Below are 13,737 nucleotides of genomic sequence, written 5' to 3'. Positions count from 1 at the left end.
TTGGGTTGGGTTGATCAATTTTTTCGGGTCATCGAACATTTTGAACACCCCTAACCACCACCCTTTGAATAGTCACATTCCACTTGTATTATTTGCATCAATTGGTGCTCATCAAACACATACATTTGAAGAGTTGCATCTCATAACACCAATTACACTTATTCTACATAAAACTTTAATTTTTAAATATATAATATATTTTGTGAATTAAAAATTAGAAATGTCACATATATTATCTTTTGAATGGACACCTACATTTGAAAATGCTCATTTCGTCAATAAAAGAGTAACATAGTAATAGGGGTGAGCATCAATTGATTTTGTTCTTTAATTTTATTATTTTTTTTTTTTTTTGAAATTTTTCGATATGGAATTTTCTCAAACCGACACCGACCGATCTCTCTCCTTCTCTAACTGACCGACTTTGGTTCGGTCGATCGGCTCAGTTTTCCAGTCTAACATACTCACCCCTACATAGTAATTTACTAAAAATAAAAGGGCAAAATAGATATAAAATTTATCTACTTCTAGCCCCTTTTATATATAGAATTTTTTTAAAAAAAATGAATATGAATCTTAACAAATCAATGTAGATACCTTGTTGTCGTAATGGGAATGCTAGAAAATCCTATCCAAATCTATTTATTATTGGCCTTTCTATAAAGAATCAAATGAAATAAAAATTATTCCTCAACAAATATGATCAAATGAAAATTGCTAATAAAAAAACACAAAAGTGTGCATCTAAAAACACAAACAAACTAAAACAACTAATTCGTAATTTCAACCGTTTCTAAAATATTTACAATATACCTACACAACATAAATCGTAAAAATTGCAGACCACAAACATTTTCTCCAAAGAATAATTCGAATAAAAATAAAAGAAAGAAAAAATAACTTGGAATTATCATTTTGAAATTAACCTTAATTTTTAATTTTGGAATTGTCATTCGGTTGTATGTGTGCTCCGGTCCCATTTCGATATAGTTATTTATGAACTGCTAACAAAAACAAAATCCTATAAAGACTTCAATGAAAGAGTTTGATTGAAGATGTGTTTGCTCGAAAGGTTTTAAATGAGAGTAATAAATAGGGACAAAATGGGGATTGTAAAAAATTGTAAGGGTAAAAAGAGGAGAAAAATTCTCCCCTTGCCCCTTTCAATATAGTATAGATTAATTTTTAGTTATACATTCATAATTAATCTAGAAATTTAAGGTTTCGTTTGGTAATCATTTAAGTCCATTTGATGACCATTTTATTTTTTTTAAAAAAAAATTAAGCTTATTTCTTTCTTATTTCTTATAATAATTTGCATATTTGTTAAGTACAATGGTTAAATTCTTAGTAAAATTTCAAAAACAAAATCAAGTTTTTAAAAACTACTTTTTTAGTTTCCAAAATTTAGCTTGGTTTTTTAAATCATTGGTAAAAAGTAGATAAAAAAATTGAAAGTGGATATAATGCCGATATGCTTAATTTTAAAAAACAAAAATAAAAAACCAAATGACTAGGCTACCAAAGGGGCTCTTAGTTTTTTGTTTTTTGTTTTTTTTTAAATTAAGCCTATAGACACTACTTTCATCTTTTGTTATCCATTTTTTTATCCGTGGTTTAATAAACCAAGCCAAAATTTGAAGGAAAAAAAATAGTTTTTAAAAACTTATTTTATTTTTTGAATTTGGCTCAGAATTCAATCATTATACTTAAAAATATACTAATCATTGTAAAAATGAGAAGAAACTAGACTTAATTTTCACAAATTATAAACAAAAAATAAAATAGTTACCAAATGGGACCTAAATAATTGATTTAAATAATACTTTGATCTACATATTTTTTATTTTGGTTTATATAGTCACATCTTATTTTTAAAATATTATTTTGGTCTTGTACTTTCAAAATGTTTAATTTGATTTTTGTATTTTATTTGATTCTTGTATTTCTAAAAATGGATCATTATAGTCTCTTAAAAGTTAATAAAAAGAAAAATCTAAGACCAAAATATTTGTTTTTAAAAATACAAGAACAAATAGACTTTTAAAAAGTAGAGACAAAATGAACGGTTGGAAGTATTGAACCAAAATATTATTTAAATGGAAATACTAATAATAATAATTGTAAATAAGTTATATCACAAAATTTAGATTTACGAAACGGTTATATTGGAGGGACACGTCCGCCCTTTCAAACTGCCTTCGTTATTATGAATTGCAAGAGTTTCAAATAAAGAGTAGAAACTCAGTCCTATACACTTCTCACATGCACTTTCTTCAATTTAATGGATTATCATTCCCAGGAAGACGCTATTTTCTCTTCTCTACCGTCTGCACCACCACAACCGCCGCCCCCATAGGCACCTTTTTCTGCCAGTTTCAACCGCCCCCACATGGCGGCGCCGGCCAATCTCCCCCCAAATCCCTGTGAACCGAAACCCCACTCTCTAGTTGCTTGGTCCACCGGTCTCTGCCACTGTTGCAACGATATTAGTATCTGTTAAGTTCGTTTATATTCACATCGTTAATATGGCTATCTCATAATAATCGTGAAATATAAATTCAAAATAGGGTTATTATCAACTACAATGTGACCGTCTCTTTGTTTTATATATTTTAAAATATAAAATAAAATAAGATTCATAAAATATCATATTACATGCGTTATTTTCATCATGATTTTTTAGTTGATGCTAATATTTCCCCCCAGGTTGCTTGACTTGTTGGTGTCCATGCATTACGTTCGGTCGCATAGCTGAAATAGTGGACCGAGGATCAACATGTAAGAAAAATATTTAGATAGATCTTAGATTAAATATCCATTAATTCATCAGTTGTCCAATTACAATCATAAACCTTTCTTTTCTGAGAAAACAATAATTTAAAATTAATTGAATAAATGGTAATAATATATAGTTTTGATTGATAATAAATAAAAGTCTCACATGGGCTTTATGGTTGAAAAATGCAGCGTGTGGGCTTAGCAGTGCAATTTATTTGGCGATATTGTGCCTAACGGGGTGCTCGTGCTTGTACTCTTGCTTTTACCGCTCAAAAATGAGGGGACAATTCTTATTGGAGGAGAGTCCTTGCACTGATTGCTGCACCCATTGCTTGTGTGAGCAATGTGCCTTATGCCAAGAATATAGAGAGCTTCAACATCAAGGCTTCCATATGTCTTTTGGTTCTCTCCTTTTTAATTTTTATCGCTCACTAAATTTATCTCTACATTTTTTTAACACTTCTTTTTAACTTTTAAATTAACTCTTAATGAACCTAAAATCCCCAGCTTATCTTCATACTACAAATACACTTCATAAACTTTCATATTTGTGTCAAATAATAGATCACTTAACTTTAGAAAGAGTGTCAAATAGGTGTCCCGTTTGGTAACCATTTGGTTTTTTATTTTTTTTTAAACTAATCTATTTCATCCATATTTCTTACAATGATTTGCATCTTTTTGTGCAATTGTTGAATTCTTAATCAAATTCCAAAATAAAAACTACTTTCCGAGAACTATTTTTTTCAGTTCTTAAAATTTGACTCAAGTATGAAGAAATTTGGACGTGAAGGGGTGTGCATATACTTAATTTTCAAAAACAAAATGGTCACTAAATGAAATAAAATAGTAAGTTAAAGGTGTTACTAAATAGTTGGATGGTTTTACTTTTACATGGGATGTGGCGGCGTAGGGTGGCATGGGAACGTGGAGAGGCAGAGACGGATTGCTAATGCTGCTCAACCAATGCCACCGCCCACTGTGCACGGAATGATTCGTTAACGCCATGCGGTGAAACGCTCTTTATTTATTTATTTATTTTATGTTATTCTTTTTTCTTGGTGGATTTAATTTTACATTATTGTCTTTTTAGTTTTACATCCTTTAACCTTTTGGTGGTAAAAAATTGAGCTCTTAAATTTATTTATATATTAAAATTAGACATCAAATTTATAATATTTGTTGAAACTGAACTCTCAAACTTATATAATTGTTATAATTTTTACAATTACGTAAGTTTGATGATCCAATTTTAAAATTGAAGAAATTTGAGAGTTCAACTTTTACCATTACAAATTTAAGACACCCTACTTTAATGGTGATTTTTTATTATACCTATTTAGATTGAGTTTCTAATTGTCCCATTCAATAATAAAGTATGAAATACTTTATTCCAATGGATTGTTTCAAATCTAACAACTTTTTTATGAATTTTTAATTCAATACTAATAATAATTGAATTTAGATTTTGGTAGCTAAAGTAATCATAGTTTAGTGCAAATTAATATGTGTTCTTTTTCATGAGGTTGAAGTTCAAATCTTTATATATACCCTCACTTATCCAAAACATAGATGAAAAAATCTGATTCAATAAAAGAAAACTTACCTCAAATCTCTCTCACTAACTATTATTAAGTTTTTGACTAATTAGTTGTCACATTTTGACTAATTAGGTTAAAAGGGAAGTTATGTTCTGAATTATCAGAGACAATGACCCTCTAATTATTTATGAAATAATATGATATTATTCATTAGGTAATAAATCAACATGGTTTTATTCTTCATTTCACTCAAAAAATACATATCATCGAAAATAGTTGTTTTTATTTGTAAACTAATAATTATTCTTTTATCCAATTCATATTTGTCAAACTTTGATCACATTTCCAGCATTAGATAGACCTTCACAAATTCGTCCATAAAATCTATCTTGTTTGGTAAGATTCATCAATTTGTTCAAACAACATAGGCAAATATATATATATATATATATACTACAAAGGAGTGAAATACCTTTATGCCAAAAAAAAATGCATATATAATATTAGAAACGCATGACAAAAGCATTAAATTATTTGACTGAATGTAAACAAAACGGTGAGTCTTACCTTCTATGGGAAGATTGGGCCTTCTTTCTATAATAAAATTGGTCAATTGCTGACCAATTGGCTAGCTCTTAATTAATATTAGTTTAATAGAAAGCATGAAATTAAATATTGTTAGTTGTAATAATCCCATTTTAGCTCTTTGACCGACAAGCATAAACATTAAGTCCCCAAAATGGGGCATTGTGACTAAATAATTATATATGATCAATTTCCCTCATTTATGTTTTTATTTTACCTTTTTTGGTCATTTCATCCATTTTTAATTACACAACTTGCTTTAAGATTTTGATGTTACTTATCTCAAAAGATATAATATATATATATATATATATATATATATAATATTCTATTCTTATTCTTATCAAAAGAAAAGAGATATGAACGTAAAAGATGAAATTAGACCAAAATAAAATTAAAAATCATCTCAATTACTTTGCATCATCTATGCTCGTTGCAAGGCTAAAAAGTATTTTTAGCCAATTAAAAATGTTTTTCAAAGTTTTCGAGAGTTTTGTGTATGATTGAGTTAAAATAATTTTTTTCCATGTTCAAAATCGCTTTGAAACGAGTCTTTAATCACTCAAAATTAATTTAATATTTAATTTTTCACTTTTTAAATAGTTTTTATTTTTAATGATTAAAAAAATATGTTTCAAAATAATTTTGAAAATTACAAAAGTGTTTGTAACCATTTTAAAATCACTTCCAAATATGAACTTAGTTACATAGTAACCTTGACGGGTAAGGTAAACAAAAAGCTTCATTAGAAAAGTATGGTGGATATAAAAGTAAGGGCAACATATCCATTATATTTAAGGGTTTTTAGATGATTTCAAAAACATTATTATGCCATGAAAGATTTATGTATGAAGTAGGCGATATTATATATCATTGTGAGATATGTGGAGAGTCGTTTTACATTTTTTGTTTAGCACAATAAGTGATGATATAGTGATTTGAACTTCATACCTAAAAAAGAAATGTGTACATGTTAAATACCATTGAGTTTTACTCACTTGAAAAGTAACAATCAATAGTAATGTGAAAAGTGAGCCCCATTTGATTACTTTTTAAATTGATTGACGAGCAGAGAGTGCTCAATCCAATTGTATCCAAAAATTACATCATATCGTTATCGTTACCGTTATCATTATGGTTACTGTTATGTTTATCATTATTATTACTGTTACAGGAAAAAAATTATGAACTTTAACACTTTAACTGCTATCATTTTTATTACCATTATCGTTACTGATACCTCTGAGGTCAGAGATAACAGTAACGATAATGATAAAATAAATATGACAAAATTCATAATTATAAGTAAATATCATAATAAATAATCTAATTATATTTATGATTCAGTTTCATTATAATTAACCCATCAATAAAATTTTATTGATAGCTTGATAAACTTACCTACATGTCATATATGTTTGATTTCAAACAACTTCATGTTTTCACAACAATGATTGTATTTTGTAGAAAATATATCCATTTCATACATGATTTTCCAAAAAAAGAGGGTCTCTCATTTTCAACCACCACCATTGTCTCTTTCTTTTTTTTTTCTTTTTTTTTTTATTTATATTTTAAGGGTACACTGAATGAGGATAAAAAGATGACAGAAAGTGGGAATTAATGTCTGGGGAATGAACATAGTTGGCTGCCCATTTGCTTGAATTTGGAAGATATTGTCCTTATCCAAATCTCTGCATTATTTCTTTTGAACCCATATACTTTGTTTTATAAAGAAGTAGATATTGATTGCAAAAATCATTTTTTTTAGATCCATCAGTCAATCATTTTCTTTTATATATAGAATTATTTTCAAGTATAACAAAATAAATTAAAATATTTACATAATATAATAAAATTTTGTTGTCTATTTACGATAGATCGCGATAGACGACTATCCATATCTATATCTGTATCAATCATTGACACAGATTGTAATTTTTATAGCAATCTATCGCATATTAATTATGATGTTTTGTCATATTTATAAATATTTTCAACAATTTTATTATTTAAAATAATTTTTCATATGTATATCAAAAATAAAAGTATTTACTAACGGTTGAATCATGTTACATTCTGCATTCCAAAATGCCAGTCAAATTTAAAAATAGAGATCAAAGCATAATTTTTTAACAAAAAAATGATTAAATCTAAACGAAAGGAATAAATTAAAAGTTACTACAAAAATTAACATAAAGGGTATGAAAAGAAATGTCCATTTTTAAGCCTCTTCCCAATATTCCAAATTTAAAAGGTGGGTGCGAAAGTAGAATCCATCGTTGGAAATTGATGATATTCGGATCCTGTACTTGTAAATTTTGACTTTATTATTGATAAAGACCACTCGTCGTCAATTTACTTAATGGAAATAAAGTTTTTTTTTAGTATAATAATAAAATTAAAGCCTATGTTGACTAATTGGATTGCTATGATACACCAAGGCGTCACTCATTCTAGTGTAGTGATCCTTCTAATCAAGTGAATAAAATTCAATTAGGGAGGATAATTGATTGGAGTCATTGTCCTTAAAATATTAAGGGGCTGTTTGGGTTCTAGATTGGAGTTAGAGGGAATGGACTATAATAGTTTACTCTATTTTCAAATATTATAATCCTAATTAGCAAACAGTATTTATTGTTTCTCATCCCAAGTTTGCTATAGTGATTTCTTCTCCCCACTAATCAATTTTTCTCATTCATCTCTCTCGTGCCACTCCTCAGAACTTCCTTGTCTCCTTCATCTCCATCGATTTCACATCTTAGATTAGATTTTTCGTTCCTTTTGTCTCTCTTTTTTGGTAGGGTATTTTAGAGGACTTTGATATCACGTATTTCTCTCTTTCAGTAGGGTATTTCAGAGGACTTTGATATCATCTTCATCGAGGTTTCATCCTCTCCTTTTCTTCTAAAGAGTCTGATTTTAGGTCGGTTTGATGAAACCCTAACTTTATTTCATATAACCCTTCACAGATTATCTGACTTTCTCTTTCTCCTTGCCAATCCAAATGTTCTTCCTTCTTCTCCTTGCCACTCCGAACGAAGGATCCCCCTTTGCCGCTTCGTTTGATTTTGAATGGTGGGAGATGGAGGTTTTCTTTTGGAATTTGGTAGGGGTTAGATGGAGGTCTTCCTTTGGAGTTTGGTAGGGGTTAATGGATGTAGACTAGAGTTTGGTAGGGGTGGAGGTAAAAGGTTTGTTTCTCTTCCTTTTCCAGTTGATGATGAATGAGAATCATGTATTTTTTTTTTCTTTTTTTCTTTTTTTCTTTTTTTTTTTTTTTTTTTTTTTTTTTTTTTTGTAAGCATTAGTCTAAACTTTCTTGCATGTTTTGTTTTGCATTCTCTGATCCTTTGCTGCTTGGATTCTATACTATTTACTATTTGTAATCTTTTTGAATCTTTGTTATTCTTCAATCGAAGTTCATGCCCTAACCTTGCTACTAATTGAACTTTCCCACATATCGTCTCTTGGGATGGATTAAAGAGTAAGGAAAATTCTTGAAATTAGGCTGCATTTTCATTATTCTACATTGTTGATATTTTTAGTACTATCTGGTTGGGGAATTATTATATACTTGAATTATTTCACTTAGGTTGTTCATACTAATTTAAACCAATGGTGATGGTTAGGGGTTTCTTTTTCTTTTCCATATATAAATATTCTGATGTTTTTCTTCTCCTCTTGTTTGAAAGAATGAAGTTACCTGTCATCCAGATATAGTTGTTAAAAAAACTTTTATGTTCTTATTTGTGGTCTATGTTCTTGTTTGATTTCTAATGCACATTAGTGGTCTATGTACCTCCATTGGAGGTCTCTGATTCTCAATTCATGTACTTCATTTCATATTGCCATGAACTTTTGTGCATCTTTTGGTTTTTAATGCACATTGTTGGTATTTGTATCTCCATTGTTTGTCTCTAATTTTCAATTAATTTGCTTCATTGCACATTGCCTTGAATGATATGACATCTTTTGATTTCTGATTTCAAATGACTGATGTTTGTATCTACATTGATATTTTCTTTTTTACCATTATTCTTGATATATTCTAAAATTTGAATTTCATATCTCTGAGTTCTCATTTGTTGGATTTTTCTAAAGAGATTCACATTGTTTAGTTAAACCCCTATTTTTTAGGCTTTTTCTTTATTGGACATTGATTGATAATAGTACATTGGTTCTGTTATGGGCTAATTGGATTATCATATCCCATGTTTTTTTTAGGATGGTTTATTGTATAGTGATTGACATTAGTTGTTGGGTACTCTTTATTGGGTAGGTTTATTTCAAAAGCATTGACTTATTGGTCTATGTATGTCCACTATAGGTCTTTGATTTTCAGTTCACGTGATTCATTTCACATTACTATAAACTTTTGTGCATCTTTTGATTTCTAATGCACATTGTTGGCCTTTGTATATTTATTGTTGGTCTTTGATTTTCAACTCATCTGCCTCATTGCACATTGCCATGAATGAAATGATATCTTTTGGTTTTCGATTTCATATTATTAATTTTTGTAACAACGTTGTTCTTTTTTATTTACCATTATTCATGATATATTCTGAAATTCGAATTTCAAAGAATGAAATTCATATCTTTGAGGCGGAATCCTATTCCCATTCAATGAAATTCACATTGATTCTTCAATCCCTGTTTTTAGTCCTTTTTTTTTTTTATTTTCATTGGTTTTTTAAAAAATAGATTCGCATTGGTTGGTTAATTCTCTGTTTGTAGTTCTCTTTTTTTTTTTTATTGTATATTAATTGATAGTAGTACTTTGGTACTATTTATTTGGTTGATCGGATTGTTATATCCTTGCTTTTAGAATAATTTATTGTATAGTGATTGACATTAGTTGTTAGGTACTCTTTATTGGATAGGTTTATTTCAAAATTATTGACTTTATTTGCTTGTTCTTAGATGACCCCCTTCAACTTTATTTGACATCAATTGTGTCATTTATATATGGATACCACTTCCCTTCAATTTTAAGGACAACCCTATTTCATCTACTTTTAAATGCAATTGGTATGTCATTTTTCTCTTCCTCCATTATTTTCTTATGACGTATCTTCACTACTGCCTCCCTATATTATTTTTAGTTTCATATAATATAATGTTTTTCCTTATACCTTGTTTTAGGGTTGGACTTATGAGAAAACAATCGCGTCCATCTTGTTTGCACACTCTCTCTTGCTAAGGTCAAACTTTATTACTCTCTTTTTCTTTATGTAATTCTTTTGATGAATGGTTACAAAATTTTTATTCTTACTTACGTTTGTATAGTTGCTAATCTTTACCTTTGCTCTTATCAAGGTAAAATATTAGCATACAATTGCAATGGCACGAGGTTTGTTAATGTGTGAGAATATACTTCTATAGATTTGTTTCTATGATAAAACATAAAATGTATTTGTAATGATGGATTTACTCGTTGACACACATCATTTGTTTTTTTTTTCCCTACTTTTTGTTCATACTTACATCACTTAAAAAATAGCATTTTTTTAATTATGCTTATCCTTTCGAATAGTTGTATGGTTTTAGCCTTAGTTTACATCATTTAAAGGAAATTTTAAATTTCTTTATTCTTCTATTCAAAATTTTTATTTATGATCTAATTGCTAAACAAAACTTCAAACTTTAAACAAGTAATTCTCAAACACAAATAGTTTCAGAGTTAGTAATCAAAATATGCATGGAAGGAATAGAAGAAAAATAATATAATTTCTAGAGTTGGGTTAGTTACAAAAACATATTAACAATTCTACAACAAAAATTCAAAGTTGGTAACAAAAACCCGTTACCGATTCTGCATTTGTATTACTTGTGTTATTGTAGCATGAGATTTCTTCCTCATTTTATGGCCATAAAGAAAAAACACTTTTTTAGAAAAATCAAGATATAGAAATTTGTATAGATTTGTTTCTATGATAAGATCGAAACGTATCTTTAATGAATGGATTTACGATACACATATTTTTATATTTTTTGTTTTTCTTTTCTTCTTTTTTATTCATACTTACGTTACTTCAAAAATAGCATATTTTCAAAGATGTTGATCCTTTCGAACAGTTGTATGATTTTAGGTTACTTTACATCATTTAAAGGAAAATTTTAATTTTTTTATTCTTCGGTTCAAAAATTTAATCTATTATCTAATTGTTAGTAAAATAAAACTTCAAACTTAAAACAGGTAATTCTCAAATATATTTCGATGAAGTTGAACTTTGTAAATGACCAGCTGAAGGCGATTGCAAAATGGCTGAAAGAGAACCGTACAACAAAGATCGAATTGCGTGTAGAAGTCGTGAGCCAACTCCAATATATTCCTAAATTGCATAACAGATAGATAGTGAAGCTTATGCAAATCATATTCCGCAGTGTGCAAGATACAAAGAGATTTTTATCCCTTTCCACAGCCCAAGTTTGACTATTGCAACCTCCTCCTTAAAGAGAATGTTTGATCAACCTGTACTTTGGACTGCTTTTCAATAATGAACAATAATTACTTTGTTTCAATTATGCATTTAAATTTGTAGTAGATTTGGTATGTAATCTTGTTGGTCAATATTTTAATCATGCAATTATGAGTTAGTTACTTTATTTTAGATTTTTGTTGTACTTCTGAAAAAAAGAGCTCTACATATGAAACACATGACTTGCATCCTAATGTAATGTACCTTTTTTTTTTCTTTTTTTGTCCATGTTAATCAAGATGCCACCCAAAATGACAAATCAAAAGGTAGCTTTTAACATAAATTAAAATCCAGTTAATTTTTTATAAATTGGTGGAACATATAGTTTTAATTATTTTTTTAAAATATGATACTTCATATGCATAATTTTTTGTATTCTAAACAATAATGATAAAAAAAAAATTACATATGGTCTAAAATAACCTAAGACTCCTATAATTCAGAATATAATAAACTGGATTCCAAACACAGACTATTATAAATAACTCACAGTTTATTATAACCCACCGGCACAAACTATAATAACTTACTCTACGCCCCGAACGCTCCCTAAGAATCCGTTTGAATTAACTAGAGAAAAAAATATGGATAAAAAAGTCATTGTTATTTAAACTCTTTTAATTAAAAATATTTAGAATCCACTTTAAAATTGTTTGAAAAAAACCATTTTGAGTGGTTGTCAAACATTTTACTTAAAAAATAATAATAAATAATCTTATTTTCAAAATTAAACACTTAAAAAGTTAACTCCCTAATTATCAATCTACGAAAATTAAATTTTGTGATTAATAAATACAAACATTAAGTTAAAAAAAAAAAAAAAAATCTCTAATTTTGTGTTTGGTTTAACTTTTTAAGTTTTTAATATTGAAATTAACTCATTTTAGAAAATATTAGTGTTTAGCAACCGCTCAAAATAGCTTTTAAAACATTTTTAAAGTACATTTTAAACAATTTTTATAAAAAAAGTTTAAATAAAATTGATTTTTTTGGAAAAAAATTCTCTAGTCAATCTAAATAAACTTGAAATTAAATTTTTACTGAAATCAATACATAAAATAGAAGTTTATAAGTTTACTATACACTTTTTGTATATAGAAGAAAATCTTACCGACTGAACTTATAATTTAACCTTAAAATTAATTAACCGTTGGTTAGTGTGGCAAAGTCAAAAAACGAAGTAAATAAGTGGTAACTAGAGAGAGAGAAATTTTGAGAGGAGACCACTACATGAATAGGGATGGGACAAACACACGATGTCATGATAGGGGACCATTTTTTTTTCTTCGTGGAATAAAATATATGAGAATGGAAATCTAACTTATAACATTTTAGTTGAAACGATAATATCTTAACTAATTAGTCAATAATCTTGAAAAAGATAGTAATAATTAGAAAAGAATGGATTTATACTCTAACTTTAAAGGTATGTTTAAGGCAATGACTATCTTACGACTATAATAACTACTCGTGTTGCAGTAAATATTATTTTGTATTTACCAATTATCTACAGTTAATACTATTTCAAAACTCTCATTTACATTATTTACTATTTGCTGTCGTTTTTACTATTTTACGATAATTATTTTTTTATTCTTTGCTAGTGTTTACTATTTTCTTTTTAAACTAAAATAATTTACATCTCAAACATATATTATTATAATCCAAAGTAAAATAATATACATCTCAAACAAAAGCTATTATAACCCAATTATAATAATCTAGAACAATAATAACAACTATAATAACCAACTCCTTGCTTCAACATCTTCAATTGTTTGGCCTTTGTTTCATAAATAGAACTCTAAGAATCAAATTCCTAGAGGTGTTCAAAGTGTTCTAAAGCCTAGGAATCCTATGATTTTGTTTCGATCTAGTGTTTTGAACTTTGGGTTTGTGCAAATTTTTTTTTTTTTTTTCATTTCTTATCTTTAACTATTTTGTTCTCCTTTTTTATTCACTTATTTTTTTTTTAGTGAATGTTTTATGAAAGGTAGAATATCTTATATAACATGTAGATCAACATTTTCAAATTAAACTTTTAAATGAAGTATTTAATTTATCTTATAGTCTAAGAATAAGAAAAATTTATTCAACAATCAAAACATTGTTTACCATTAATTAAAGAAAAACATAACATAACAATATTTACGGACATAGTTCAAGCATGAAGATACAAAGTCTAGAAGTAAGATATAAATGCATGAACAAATATAAAGAGACATGACATGACAATCAATTTCCACATAAAATTGTCATCAAAAGAGTTGAAGAAAGTTCAGTAAAGCAAAGATCAAGAATAAGAGAGATTTTAATGACCATAGAAATCTATGATCGTATCAAAT

General features: G+C 27.8%; 1 protein-coding gene and 1 long non-coding RNA gene across 3 annotated transcripts; both read left to right on the top strand.

Annotated features, from left to right (window-relative positions):
- The first annotated feature begins 2,392 nt into the window (after positions 1–2,392).
- Positions 2,393–3,783, top strand: LOC120081091 (cell number regulator 2-like). The gene is made up of 4 exons (XM_039035770.2): positions 2,393–2,498; positions 2,710–2,781; positions 2,971–3,183; positions 3,695–3,783. The coding sequence occupies exons 1-4, from the start codon at positions 2,393–2,395 to the stop codon at positions 3,781–3,783; spliced, it is 480 nt and encodes a 159-aa protein (XP_038891698.2).
- A 3,711-nt stretch (positions 3,784–7,494) lies between these two features.
- Positions 7,495–11,524, top strand: LOC150035227 (uncharacterized). Of its 2 annotated transcripts, none has more exons than XR_016530692.1 (4): positions 7,495–7,793; positions 7,880–8,101; positions 9,834–10,114; positions 11,110–11,524. It is a non-coding gene; the product is annotated as an uncharacterized LOC150035227 (long non-coding RNA). The 2 variants fall into 2 exon arrangements; XR_016530693.1 differs by having other exon boundaries at positions 7,497–7,793; positions 10,056–10,114.
- The last annotated feature ends 2,213 nt before the right edge of the window (positions 11,525–13,737 follow it).

Source organism: Benincasa hispida, chromosome 7 (genome assembly GCF_027475165.1).
Source record: "Benincasa hispida cultivar pf3 chromosome 7, pf3_genome.v1.1, whole genome shotgun sequence".
NCBI lineage: Eukaryota > Viridiplantae > Streptophyta > Magnoliopsida > Cucurbitales > Cucurbitaceae > Benincasa > Benincasa hispida.
Note: the sequence above shows the minus strand (reverse complement) of the source record. Positions and strands in the feature narration are given on the sequence as shown.

Excerpts from the sequence above, each read along its gene's own strand:
- LOC120081091 (XM_039035770.2), top strand. The coding sequence starts at position 2,393 with ATGGCGGCGCCGGCCAATCTCCCCCCAAATCCCTGTGAACCGAAACCC. Across the intron at positions 2,499-2,709 it reads TTGCAACGATATTAGTATCT|GTTGCTTGACTTGTTGGTGT; the intron begins GTTAAGTTCGTT and ends ATTTCCCCCCAG. Across the intron at positions 3,184-3,694 it reads AGGCTTCCATATGTCTTTTG|GGTGGCATGGGAACGTGGAG; the intron begins GTTCTCTCCTTT and ends GTGGCGGCGTAG.